Raw genomic sequence first — 13,638 nt, forward strand, 5'->3', positions numbered from 1 at the left:
ATAGGGTCCCCCAACTCTGGGGTGACATCAGTCCACACACAGTGGGGTCCCCCAACTGCAAGGTGACCTCCATCCCCCACATCACAGGGATCCCCAACTTCAGGGCAACCATGGGGCCACTCAACCCCAGGGTGACCTTGCTTTCCCAAAACACGGGTTCCTCCAGACCCAGGGTGACCTCTGTCCCCTGCACAACAGTGTCCCCCCGATCCAGGGTGACCGTCATCCCCCACACCATGGGTTCCCCCAAACCCAAGGTGACCTCTGCCCCTTAGACCATGGGGTCCCCCCCCTCCAGGGTGACCTCCATTCACCTTTAAACAACAGCGTCCCCAAATCCCAGGGTGACCCCCACCCCCCAAACCATGGGGTCCCCCGACCTCAGGGTGACCTCYCCTCTGCTGGGGGGGATCTGTGAGCGGCGGGATCACACGGGTCCCATCCCGCCCCTCCAGCACAACCCCCACCCGGGAGGGGACCCCGCTGTCCCCTCCCCACGGCGCTCGGGAGGGGTCCCCGAGGGGGGATCACTCACCCGCGGGCCGCGCCGTCCAGCGGGGGCTGCGCTCCTCCATGGGCAGCGCCGGAGGGAGCGGAGCGGAGCCGTGCCGAGCCGTGCCGAGCCTTCCCCCGCCGCTTCCTGCTTCCCTCGGCGCCCGCCCGCCGCCCCGGGAGCCGCACGGCTGGAGCGTGACTCACCGGGGGCCGGGCCGGGCAGGGCAGGGCAGGGCGGGGGCGGGGGCGGCGAGCACCGGGAGCGCGCACSGGGGGCTCCGGAAACAGGGAGCGAGACCCCAGCCCGGGACTGCCCCCCAATTCACCGGGAATGGGGGTWCCCCCAGTGCCGGGGGTCCCGCKGGGTCTCACTGCCCCCCTGACCCCRGCGCACAGGTGACCCCCTCCCCTAATGTAGGGATGGGGCCGGGCACTGATGGGGGCAATAGGTTGGGGTGGGATCCAGGCCTTTGACCCCCAYCCCAAAACTGCTCCAARACACCCTGGGAYRCAGGGGTGCCAGCCTGGCCCAGYRCAGTGAGCACCCAGGGTRGTCCTGAGTCCAGACCCCACTGAGATAAGGGGGGGTTCCCAGGGGCACCCCAATGCACCCCCTGCACCAGATGTGGGAATGGGAACAGCACTGTTCCCCCCCGGTGGGGATGGTGGTGGGCACCCCTCTGCCACCCCATGGTCACCTGGGCTTGGGGACACCGGGGACACGAGCGGGTGGGGCTCAGCCCACCCACACGGGAGGAAGTTGCCCATCACTCAGCGGCCACGCCGGTCAGCTCCACGTGCCGGACAGGCTCGGCTGGCTCGGACAGGCCGGACCCCCGCCTCCCCCGGGCAGGAGAGAGGCTTCAGCGAGGGATCTCATCCTGGCACTGCCAACCATGAACTGGCATCTTTGCGGGAGGAGACCCAGTCCCCAAACAAACTGCCACACCACAGGACCATCCAAACCCCCCTTCCCGGCTCACCCTCGCCTCTGCATCCCCTCCATCCTCCTCCTCTTCCTCCAGCAGGCCCCAGTGCTCGCCAGGCCGGTGCTGCTGCGGTGCTGCTGCTGCCCGCTGCCCCCCCCACCCTCCTCGTGCTTCCCCCCCCTTCCAACTCCCTTTTCCCGTTCTATTTTAAATTTTTATTGCATTCTTTTTAAAGAATACAGAGGAACAAATGCCCTTATCAGCAATTCTCACAAGGTATAAAGAGCCGCTTTTATCTCTTGCCTTTACTAATCTAGAGCGAGCCAATGCCTGTTAATTTTTTAATTTTCCTGGTGAATGCATTTGTGGTTCCGTCAGCATCCATCCGGACACGCCCGCAGGATCCCCTCGGCATCCCACCCCAACCACCCTGGCATGGGATTGACACGGTGCTGGCTCATGGTTTGGCAACCACAAAGGGGTTTTGTGCACYGGGAAGTCCCAGGTGTCACACGAGGCTCACCAGGACACCCCRGCATGTGTCACCACCACCCCCAAGATGTGGAGGTGCTCTCAGGGATGCCAGCCTGGCTCCTCCTGGCCAAAGGGAACGCTGACAGAGCGCGTCTCCATGCTCAGCACGGGGACAGATCCCATGCCAAGCCATCCAGCTGTCATTGTCACCCTCTGTGCCTGAGATCCCCGCAGAGGCAAAGGGGGGGTGGCCCCTGTGTCCCCCCCAGGAAGGGACGCAGCACAGGCTGCCCGCACAGCAGGGCTGGGAGCGCGGCAGCCGGACGCGGTGCGCAGATGAGATGTGGCAGGCGTGTAACAAGCCATTAGTCACTGTCACCTTTGCCCGGCAGCCACTGGCAGGGTAATAAATCCCGGGCTGACTCCAGCGGGCCCGTTCCAGGCCACGGCTCCCAGCTTGCCTCCACGCCGCTGCCGGCTGGGCTGTGAGCAGCTTGTAAATGCATCCCAGCCCCCTGGGGGGACACAGCGCCTTGCRGGGTCCCCAAACCACGGCCACATCCCTGGGGGGCTGATTGCTGGGTGACATGAGCCAGTGCATTCCTGGGAAATGTCCTTCTTAGGGAATGCGAGAGGTCACCAATCCCCACCACCATGCAGCCCCCTGGCTCTCCAGGCTGCCCCCCATTCTCCGTGTCCGCCCCGGCTTCCTGCCCGCTGCACCTTGCGGTTCCTGACTCTTCCCAGCCCCATGCCAGGAACCGGCATCRGCGGTTGTTACCGGATCAAAGGATCCTGGCGTGGCCCAGCACAACACGGCCCGGCGCGCCYGCCGGGAAGGGCTGGCAAACAGGCCGGTCCGGGGAGGCGGCCGGCGGGAAGCACGCATGATGCCTCTCCTAAAAATGCTGCTGCTCCTGACGGACGGGGCGGCCGAGTCCCTGGAGCCGCAGTCCATCCCAGCCCCGGGGGCCCCTCGGTTCCCCGGCACATCCAGCCCAACACCGCGGCTCTCCCTGGCGCCCACGGCCTGACTCACGGCCCTGGGGACGGCGGTGCTGTCGGGGTCACCTTCCCGGCGGGGCTGCGGGTGTTGGATCCCAACCCCACGCCGCTGGGTGTGAGCCAAGCAGCACATTGGGCTGCTGGTCACCCCACAGTGGGACAGGGGACATCCCTGGGGAATGCCAGCCTTTCACCTCCCGCTACCCCCCGGCATCACCTACTTGTGGCTCCAGCGTCCGCGTTCTCCACATCCAAAGGCGTGCGCTGGCCGATGTCCGGGGCAGTGCTGCCCGTTCCCGGGCTCTCCCCAGCGCTGGCCACTCGGTGCCGGGGCTCGCCGGCCGCAGGCTTGGTGGCGGCTGTCTCCAGGGACGAAGAGGACGCCTGGAAGAGAAGCAGGACAGAGACTCAGTGCCGTTGGCTCTCGCGGTCGGAGCAGCGCCGGCCCGGCTGGGGGGCACGGGRGGGTTCGGGGCGCACAGACACAAGATGCTTTTGTTTTGCTGCCGGCCGGTGCACGTGGCCAGCGCGGGAGCCGCACGCCAGCCCGCGCCGCGGGGCTACAGCTGGATCCAGCCGATGGCTCCCAGCACAGCCAGACAAGAAAGGCTGCAGGGGGGTGAGGACATGAATCAAAGCGGCGTCCCCTCGCCCGCCGGCGGCAGCTGGCCGGTTAGGCAGCTCCCGATTACTCAACCGGGCAGTGTTTACTCGAGATCAACAACCCCCCATCGCCTTCCCTGCCAGGCGGGCGAGGGAAACGTGCTGCTGGGATGGGGACGGCATTCCCGCTGCACCTTGTTTGGGGACAGTCCCCCTGGCCTGACCCCCCGGCGCTGCTGTGGCCCTGGGTTTGTTGTAGCTGTCACCCTCCTGCCTGGGCACACAGCTTGGGCTGTCACATCTCCTGTTGAGCCTTAATGAAGCAACAGCCAGTGACACCACGCTCATCCCAGCACTGTTGTGCCACTCTGGGAAAGACACACGGACAACCAGGTCCCCGGAATGCTGCACCCACCCCGGGCATGGTGGGATGAGGGTGACCTCCCCCGCCAAAGGTGACATCCACAGGGAACACGGTGCACCTGATTTTGGGACACAAATGCCACGTTTGCAGCATAGCAAGGGTTTTATGTTGATCCTGTTTTCCTCAGGATTACTTCTATAAACATGGAGATGCATGGTCGGTGAATGTTTTGCTGGGAAGCCCTCAGACTCAATGAGCCACGCACACGAGCGGACRTATAAATTTACCGTTTGCTTCCTGGAAAGGCCTAATTTATGGAATCCATATGGCAGCGCCGCACAACCGCGAGCGCTTGGCACATCCCGTGAGTCCTCGAGTGCCACCACGTCCCAGCTCCAACTGGCGGGGTGCCACCGGCTGCCCCGCTGATGGCGGGATGCTCTTGTCTTTCCCAACGATTAACAGAAGGTGACTTTCACAGCGGGCAGGGGACGAGCCCAGGGATCAGCCCCCATCCCCGACAGCTCGGTGTGGGGTCCCTGGAGGTGGCAGGGATGTCTCAGCGGGGAGGCCGTGCCACTGCTCCTCCTCCGGGGGCACAATGCCACCGGCAGCAGCAGGCAGCAATCCCCTACCTGTGGGCATGGGAAAAGGCTGGGGCGCACTTTGATACCCGGAGCAACTAATGATTAATTAGCATTAATCACTCCCCATCACGTGTCMCAGCAGCATTGGGCAAGACGCCGCTGGGAAGCACCAGGCTGGGGTCTCGGTGGGGAAGGTGGATTTTGACAAAATCCAAAAGCCAAAGGTGGCACCCTCCTGCTCCCCAGGGAGACCCCAGACCCCAATCCACACCCCACAACACCGGCAGCCCCCACCCCCTCTGTTTTCCAGCTAAGGGATGCTGAGATGCAAAGGCACCGGAGATGGGTCCCACCTGCCCGAGGGCAGCCAGGATCCGACCCCCCCTCACCCCCCGTGTCCCCTGGGACCCCCAGGCTCCGCACGGAGCACCGGCCGCCTCCTTGCTTTAACTTCACCCGGCGCTATCTGTCAGCAAATCATCCCCGGTTACACAGATAAGGAATAATTGATGCAAAGGAGCCATCTGTTTGCGAACACGGAATATCTGCTCAATTAGGAGGGATCTGTCCACCCAGATAAAGCATGGCGGCAGCCCCTCGGAGGGGGGGGCCTTCCTCCCCAGCCACGTCCTCAAAGACTCACCCCCAATTAAAGGCGAGCGGGTTGATTTGGGTGCTAATTTGCTCAGCAGCACCCTGAGGTGCTCAGGAGGAGGCCGGGAGGGAAGGGTGATCTGCCACCAAGCGCTGAAATCTGAGGGGAGGGCTGGCACATCCCCCATGTCCCGCTGGGGTGGAGCTCAGCTCCTCCTGGCTCTGGGAGATGCTTATCCCACATTTTCCAGGGGATGGAGAGAGGGGATCGGGATCTGCTGAATGGKGCTGAGCTGAGGGCAGCCCGCTCGTGACACGCATCAAAGGAGACTGCAGATGGACAAGCCTGCRACAGCTCCCAGGACATCCACAGCACGGAGCAGGGACACAGGGCACAGCCTCGGGCACATCCAGGTCAGGGGTAGGTGTGCAGCGAGGTGACAGCAATGTGACATCGCCSTGTGATGTTAATAACACAGGAAAAATGGAGCTGGCATGCAGGCCAGCTCTGTAAGTGACAAAAACACAGGGAAAAGGCTCCAAGCAGAGCTGGCAGCGATGGCCCCATGGCATGACACTCCTCAAACCCCTCCTGGGTGGCATCTGCCCCCATCTACCCCAGAAGGTTCTTGGTAGGAAGGATGTGGAGAGCTCGAGTGGGGTCAAAGCACAGCTGGTGGCCTCAAGGGACAGGCACAGAGGGGCACTGCCACATCAGCCGTGTCACCTGTGCCCCACACCACCAGCATGGTGCTCTCCTGCCCTTGGCGTGGTGCCCAGATGGCAGTGTGGCACTCAGGGGACACGGTGGCACCAAGGGCAGGGGATGGTGTCCCCATTGTTCCCACTGTTCCCAGTGTGTCCCTCCTTGCCAAGGGCACATTCCTTGTGCTCCCATCACTGGGCCAAATCCCTGCTGCAGCTCTGGGATGGGATGTGCTGGAGTGGGAAAACAAAGGGCAGGAGGCCAGGCCAGCACACTTCCTGTGCCTTCGGGACACCCAAAAACGTGGCTTCCCCATTCCACCTCCCCTGTGCTGGGACGGGCTGCAGCAGGCACAGTGCCGACAGACACCACCCACGGGAACACCACCCACGGGAACACCGCGGGCACGGCAAAGCCCCCACGGCATCACCCCAACCTCCACCCTCCCGGGTGGCAGCACCCCGGAAAACCCCCGTGCTGCCAGCAGCCAGGGCACCGGGGGTGGATGCAATCCTTGGCTCTTGGCTGGCATCGCCCTGGCACGGCGGCGGGCACAGAGCCCGGTAAACACCGGCACAGCTGCACCGGCGATGGGGTTTGGCACGGGCTGTGCCAGCTCTTGTGAGCGAGCAAGGGATGAGGTGAGGAGAATGCCCRGCACAGAGGGGTCACATCCTGCCCTTGCGGGGGATGCAGAGTGCCAACACTCGGCTGTAAGGCCCGGGGGACACAAACCCTCGCTGTCCCCTGGCTCCCCCCAGGCCTGGGAGGCTGCGCTCAGGATAAAAGGTGTTTTTGGAGTGCTGAGGGCTGCAGGAGCAGGCTCCCCCCGGTTCCCTTTGTCGCTGAGGCCCTCAAGCCCCCTGGCTCCCGCTGGGGCTTTATCACAGCACAGCCCCTGATGTGTGTTCCCCCAGACGGTTCCAGCTGCTCTTCCCTCCAGGAAGCCTCTGCCCTCCTCATCCTTGTTCCAGCAGCCTGAAAGCAGAGGGTTTTCCCACAGGAGCAGGCTGGGGTCCCCCTGGGGAGCTGGGGTCCCTGCTGGTGGCACAGCTCGGCCCCGACGGGTGCCCACGGGAGGGGTGGTGGMTGTGTCCACGCATCTCCAGCGTATTTAAAGTTTCTCAGCCGTGTTTGCTGGCGGAAAGTTGGAACCTACAATTACMGCTGAGCTAACCCCTCATTAAAGAGGGGAAGGGGAAAAAAAAAAAAAGGGAAAGAAACAAAAGGCTCCAAAGCGAGACGCGGTGCCGTTAACCCTTCCCAAGATGAGGATGTACCCCCCCGCCACCCCCCAAGGAAATTCATCCAGCTGGAGGGGTGGGTCACAGCGGTGACAGGTGACACCGAGGGTCTGCCCGTGAGCATCGCCGCCCACCTGTATCCCCAATCCCCGTCCCGGTGCCGCGGCGCCCGCGTGGGCACGGCTGCGGCTGCGGCGGAGCCGTTTGTCACGGCGGGGCTGCGGTTCCCGCTCGCTCTCCAGCAGCGACACCGTGACGCCTGCTCCAGGAGCCCACACAATATGTTCGCACTCATCTCGCAGCTGCCCCCAGACAGCCCGAGGTGCCGCGCTCCTCCCCGGCGCGGGGGCCGSTGTGTGCCGGCAGAGCCCGCACGGATGGAAGGGGCCACAAACTGCGGTCAAGCCGGAGGCCATAAGGGCAGACGAGGCTGGAAACATCACTGGCATGGGCAAGGAAGGCACCAGTGGCCTCCCCATGCCCGAGCACGCTCGCCCAGGCTGTGCCACGAGCCCTGGGAATAGCGGGCAGGGGACAGACCTGGCTGTGACCCCCGCGTGTCACCGCAGCCCACCCTGAACCACAYCCAGCAGAAGCTGGTGCAACACACGGGGTGAAATGCAACGCCCCAGGACCCGTGACCCTGCAGCCACCTCAGCACGACCCCAGCCCCTCTCACGCCCCCATCCCCGGGGAGCAGCGGGTCCCCGCGTCACTCTCCAGTCCCCCCCCTCGGCGACACCACCTCAGCGCCGCGGCCGCAGCGGCTCTGACAGCAGCTAACGAGCTGCAGGCAGCAATTTGGGTTATATATAGCCCCAAAGTGACTGCATCTAATTGCTCCAGCGCGCACCGGCCCCGCCGCGGGGTCCGGGTGCTGGGCGCAGGGGGGACAGGGTGAGCGACACGTGCTCAGCCCCCCTGTCCCGGCTGTCACCTCACCYCGTGTGACCCCCCGGGCACCCTGAGGCTGGCGGGGCACAAGCGTCGCCCCAACCACGCCGGCCCCGAGGAGCTGGGCTGTTCCCGGCAGCTTTGTGCTGGGCTATAAGCGGCTTTGGCTAAAGCCGCCGTCCCAGCCCGTCCCAGCCAGGGACCCTAAGGAGCTTTTGTCCCCTCTCATTAAGGGGTTTGGCCCAGGGGGGCAACGGGGCGCAGCACCCAGCACCCCCTCTCCGCAGCCTGCGGGCTCCGGCCAGCTGCTCCGGCAGCCCCGGGAGAGGAGAGGAGAGGAGAGGAGAGGGCCGGCTGGAGGAAGGGAGGGAGGTGCTCCCTTTGTGGCAGCCCCCGTCCCCTCGCAGCAGCTGCCAGGCGAGGCGGCGGGCGCGCAGATGCGGCCGGGGGAGGTGCCGTGTGTGTATGTGTGTGTGTGTGTGTGTGTCGGGGGGTGCCCCGCAGCGGCTCCCCACGCCGGCGGGGCAAGCGGCGGCCCCCGAGTGCAGCCGCCGGCGGGGAGGGGGAGCCGGAGCCGAAATTGTTTGCCAGCTTCCTCGAGACGGCACAATGGAGGGCGCGCAGGCGGATCCGGGGTCAGGGGTGAGAGCAGCAATAAGTGGTTTATGCCTTTTGTGAAGAGGCTGAACTGACAGCTCGCTGGATTAACAAAGACGTCCTCTGTTCCCGGGCAGGTCATGTGGAAAGCGCTGCGCCGACCCCTGTCACTTCTTTTTTTTGCAAGAACAGACATTTGTTCGCCGGCGAACAGGGAGGTGATGGAGGGGGAGGCGGGGGGCACGCAGCCGCCCGCTCCCGGCTTTTCCTCGAGCTCCTCTGGGGCTCTGGGCGTGGGGATCGGCGGCTGCTCGCCGCTCCGGCAGCTCTGGCCGTGCCGTGTCACCTCCCGTGCCTCAGTTTCTCCAGGATGTGGATGAACGGTGGCTGGCGGGGATGTCAGCACCTCCCACCCTATGTCCAGGCAGCGCCGTGTTCCGCACTGCTCCACATCCCCACAAATTCCCCCCATGCTCCATCAGCCCAGGGCCAGGCTGGCCGGGCAGGATGGGACCCGCATCCTGCTCAATCCCTGTCCCACCGCGGGGACACAGATTTCTAGCTCTTGTTTGCCAGTCCCTGACAGGCTGGGGAATGCTCTCCTCACCCTCCTTCCAAGGCAGGGAAACTGAGGCAGGGGAGGATGTGAGCATCCCACCGATGCACTGCCAGCACTCTGGTCCCAGCCCTGCAGGGAACAATCAGCCTTTCCAAATCCACAAGGATTTCCTCAAGGTTGTGCAGCACTTTGCTGTCATCGTTACACTCCAGAGTTAACAGCTGCAGTGCTGCTCTTCCACACCGAGAAAAACTGCCCTGGCCGGGCCAGTCACTCCCTGGCCTCGGATGTCCCTGCACTCGCACCTCCCTCTGCCACCACGCCCCAGCCCTGGCTCCGCACCCCTGGCACGGGAGGGATGTATCCCGGTATCTGCCCCCCAAATCCTGCTGAGACCCCCAGAGTTCCCCTGCCCCCCAAATCCTGCTGCTCAGCCCCATCCCCACCTCAGGACAGCACAACCCAGCACAGCTCACCCACCTCCAGCTCCGGAGCTGCCGGGCACTCTGTGACCAGCGTCCCCTCCCTGCCACCCTAAATACCTGCCAYGGGGAACGGCGGCTGCCCCAAGGGGCTTTTCACTCCGGAAAACCACACCCACCCCAGGCGGATCAYGTTTTCGGGACATTCCCACACGATGCTCAGGGGTAAACTGAGGCAGGGAGCAGCCACGTGGGTGCACGGGGCTCTGCCGGGTGAGGGGGCACATCTGAGGGTCCCACATCAGGGCCACAGGCCGGCTGGGCGATCGGCTGGCGGCGCGGCGGCATTAAAACCTCAATCCGTGTCCCTCAATCCCCCTTCTCCATCCCGCGGGCAGCTTAGCGCCCGTTCCCGGCTCCCGCCTGCCATCTAAAGACCGACTTACCGCCAGGTCCGGCGCTGCCTTAAGCCGCAGATTAAACGTGAACCATCTGCGAGGGGGAACTTTAATGCAGGATAATACCTGCCACACACACCCCGCCGTGTCACCGCGCACCCCGGCCASGAGGGCACAGAGCCCCGCGGCGGCATCGAGTTCCCTGAGCGGCACCGTGTCCTTCCGTGGGGATGTTGAGGCTCTGCACAGGATGTTCCCATCCTCCTGCATGTCCCCATCGTCCTTGCTGTCCTCTCTGAGGGGACACGGCCGGGAGCTGCACGCCCAGCCAGCCCCCTCCTCACCAGCCCATGTCCCCCCTCCAGGCAGGGGACACCCAGGAGTTTGGGGGGGGGTCCAGCCAATGCCCCACCTAGTTAATTACTTTAAGTGATTAAAGTCTCTTCATCAAGGCAGCAGATTAGACCCTGAAGCTGGGAGCTGTTTTCCCTCGCAATCTCCTCCCCCAGGGAACAACACAGGGGGTCCCCAACACGGGAACAACACTGTCCCCATTTTTAGGACCAAATCCCACCTCCCCTGGCCCAAAAAGGTTGCACAGGTGCCCTCTGTGCTCCCAGCTCAGCAAAGCTCTCAGGGATGCCCAGAGCAGCAGCACCACCCGGGGTGCAGCAGGGACATGGGGTCACCCAGGCTGTCCCCACTGCTCATCGGGAAGTGTCACACTGCCAGGAATGACCTCTGCAGGGAGGAGGGATTCTTGGGGGGCAGTGCACCCCAAAGGTGGGTGGGGAGGATGAGACACCCTCCTGCCAACTCAGCACCCTGTGAATTACACGGGATCACAGGTCCCTGCTCAGGTCAGCAGGGAAAGGAGCCAGGGGGTTTTTCCATCACCCTGCCTGCTCCTGATGGAGAATTTACAGCCAGGATCCACTACGGGCTCAGTAATTAGTGCTGGGRTGCTGAATCAGCACCTGGCTGTCAGCACGGAAGGGATGGAGCTGGGGGGGCTCTGGGATCGATGGTGGCCCCCCAGGATGGATACAGGACATAGTGGGGTGACCCAGCAGTGCCGGGAAGTGAAGGGGAACACTGAGGGGAAAGCTGGCTAGCCCAGCATCCCATCCCAATCTGCAGCTTCAGGACCAGCTCCAGCCCAGCATCCCTCAGGTGTCCATTTGGGAATACCCCAGGATGGGCAGAACCCCCCCACCCTGCTCCCCCCTAAAGATGAGAATCACTCTGTTCCTCCCTTCACAGCCTGGATGCTGCATCCCAAGATGCTCAAGCCCTGGGATGCCCGAGCATCCTCCCAGCTGTGCCCGGGCAGCCCTTTGGCCTTGACGGCTGCCATCAATTTCCCGGGGTCGGGAATGGCAGGGCCGGCTCCTCGGCAGATCCATCCTCTGCTCTGCGGCTGATTACAGCCATCTCCCAGCCCGTGCCCCCTCCCTCCCCGCTGTCTGCCTCCTGCCTCCGTCTGCTGCCTGGTTTTACGAGGGCCATTTCCAAGAGGTCGCTGGAAATAGATTTTTATCACCTCGTGATAAATATCGTTTATGGTGACATTACTGCTCCGAGCAGCCGTGCAGGGGAGGGAGGAGAGGCAGGCGGACGCCCGCTCCCARCCCCAGCTCCACGGGGCACCGGCTGGGCCCCTGCTCGTCCCTGTCCCCGTTCGAGGAGGTTCGGGCAGCGCCATCCGACACCATCCACCCATCCATCCGGGCGGCAGCAACAGAGGGAGCTGCATCATTAGCCCCGCGCGCCATTAAGCACTTAAAAAGCCATAGGAATAAGCCGCGCCATTAGCTGGCAAGCGAGCTGGGAGGGGAGGGATGCGCGGAGCCAAGCGTGGCCCGGGGAATGTCACCACCCCCGGGGCGGCCGTGTGCCCAGGAAGCGGGGGGACAGCGGTCCCCTCCCGCACGCAGCTCCCCAAGGTGGAAAAACAGGGGCTTTCAGAGCTGACAAATCGCCTCTAGCAGGGGTGACGCCACCGGGCAGCTCCCCAAAGGGACTTTTCGGCAGGGTAGGGAGAAACGGCTCCCTGCTCATCCCCCGCTGTGCTTTAGGGACGGAGCTGGCACAGAAACCTGGGCGGAAAAAGGCACCGATGAGCTGAGAATTGCAAGCTCACGGCAGCTGCGGCCCCGGGTGTCGCAACCCTGCGCGGAGGTGACCGGGCGGCCCCGGGGAGCAGCGTCCCGRCCCTGCCGAGCCCGAAGGAGGGACGGCTGCCAAGCCATGCCCACAGGAAAAGGGCACGGCAGCGGGCAGGGGGCCAAGGCCAAGCCGCTCTCCGTGCCAGCCCCGCCACACACAGCGCCGGGCACCGGGGGGAACGGGCACCCCCGTTCACCAGCGCCAAGGTGAGGGGGTGTCACCTGCGGGGACAGAGCCACGGTCCCCAGGGAGCCAGGGTTAGGGTGCGGCGCAGCAGCAGAAGTGCACACCCGGCAAAGAGCAGCCCTCGCCCGCGGGCAGAGCGCGGCACTGCCGGCCCGTGCCAACAATCYTGTTTGCTCTCCCCAGCCCTGGCGCTGCATCCCTCGGGCAAGCCGCCTCCTGCCCCCGCTGCCTCAGTTTCCCCAGCTGGCAGGGWATGGGCTGCCACAGGGGGACTCCAGCCTCGTGCTGTGGCTCCTTGTGACCCACTTGGGAAGYGACCCTGTGGTGTGGGGCCAGGAGGGAGGGAGCAGTGGGGCTTTGTATAGGGGCAGGCACAGCCGGACAGCAGCAGAGGCCACCTGGCATGGTGGCATGAGCTCTCCTCAGCTCTCCACACCTGGAGGGCAGAAAAGAACCCAAAAAGGGCCAGCCCGGTCACCCTGATGGCACAAGGGGCTGCATGGGGACAGCCAGCCCCATATGCAAGGACGAGCAGTGCTGGTGGAGTGGTGTCCACCCTGTSCCTGTTTCTGCTGCCAGGACACGTGCGTGGGTCACTCAGTGCCACCCCCACGTCATCACCCACGCCAGCAGCTGGCACTGTCCCCTGTTGCCACATCCCCCCTTTAGGACATGGGTTCCCCAAACCACTGAATCCCCCTCGTCCAGCAGAGCCCCCGGAATGCCTGGCAGCAGGATGCCTCCTGTGCTCATGAAAGGACATTTGTTCACCTGGCAAACGGCTCGGTGACCCCAKGTCCAGCTCCTGCCACCACCTCGTGGCTCCTGGCACGCAAGGGGCCAGCACGCCCTGGCAGGGCCACCTCGCTGGCGGTCACGGTGACCTTACACGCCACTGCCCGAGCGCTCCGAGCCCAGCACTTGGCCCGGCACACGGATCCTCCAGCCAAAGCGGGCTGGACGCTTGGCACCAACCCTCCCATGGCACGGGGAGCCGCCCTCCTCACCCCGGGCTGGCAGGGAGTGGGCAGCAGCAGCTGCAGGGGGTGCGGACAGATGGACAGACGGACGGACAGCAGGAGCACAGAGCCCCGCGCACCGCCCCGAGCCCGGGGTGTGGGTTTGGGCATCCCCTGCCCACACCGGGATGGGCAACAGGGCCACCCAGGGCCACCAGCATCCCTCACTGGGGGCACAAATCCCAGCCCAGCACCCCAGCAGAGCACCCAGGGGTGTCCCCATCACCCACAGATGGAGCCTCGCGCTTCTGGTGGCAAAGTCCCCCAAATCCTTCACCCGCTGCCCCCGGGAGTCAGAGCTGAACCCCCCGAGGGTGGGTGCATGTGCTGCAGCCCCCGGGTTGGGGTGCCCCCCCATGCACCCCATTACAGCTGCGTATGGGCCTGCTGGAG

General features: G+C 64.6%; 1 protein-coding gene across 3 annotated transcripts in view; it reads right to left on the minus strand.

The window, feature by feature from the left end:
* Positions 1–13,638, minus strand: part of GSE1 (Gse1 coiled-coil protein) — a 101,348-nt gene that overhangs the window by 63,006 nt on the left and 24,704 nt on the right. For all 3 annotated transcript variants that reach the window (XM_057381423.1, XM_057381421.1, XM_057381422.1), the window contains exon 2: positions 3,125–3,287. In XM_057381423.1, the coding sequence (XP_057237406.1) occupies positions 3,125–3,287 (163 nt within the window). The remainder of the gene's footprint in view (positions 1–3,124; positions 3,288–13,638) is intronic.

This window comes from Malurus melanocephalus, unplaced genomic scaffold (genome assembly GCF_030028575.1).
Source record: "Malurus melanocephalus ecotype Western Australia unplaced genomic scaffold, MMel_1.1 scaffold_510, whole genome shotgun sequence".
Taxonomy (NCBI): Eukaryota; Metazoa; Chordata; class Aves; order Passeriformes; family Maluridae; genus Malurus; species Malurus melanocephalus.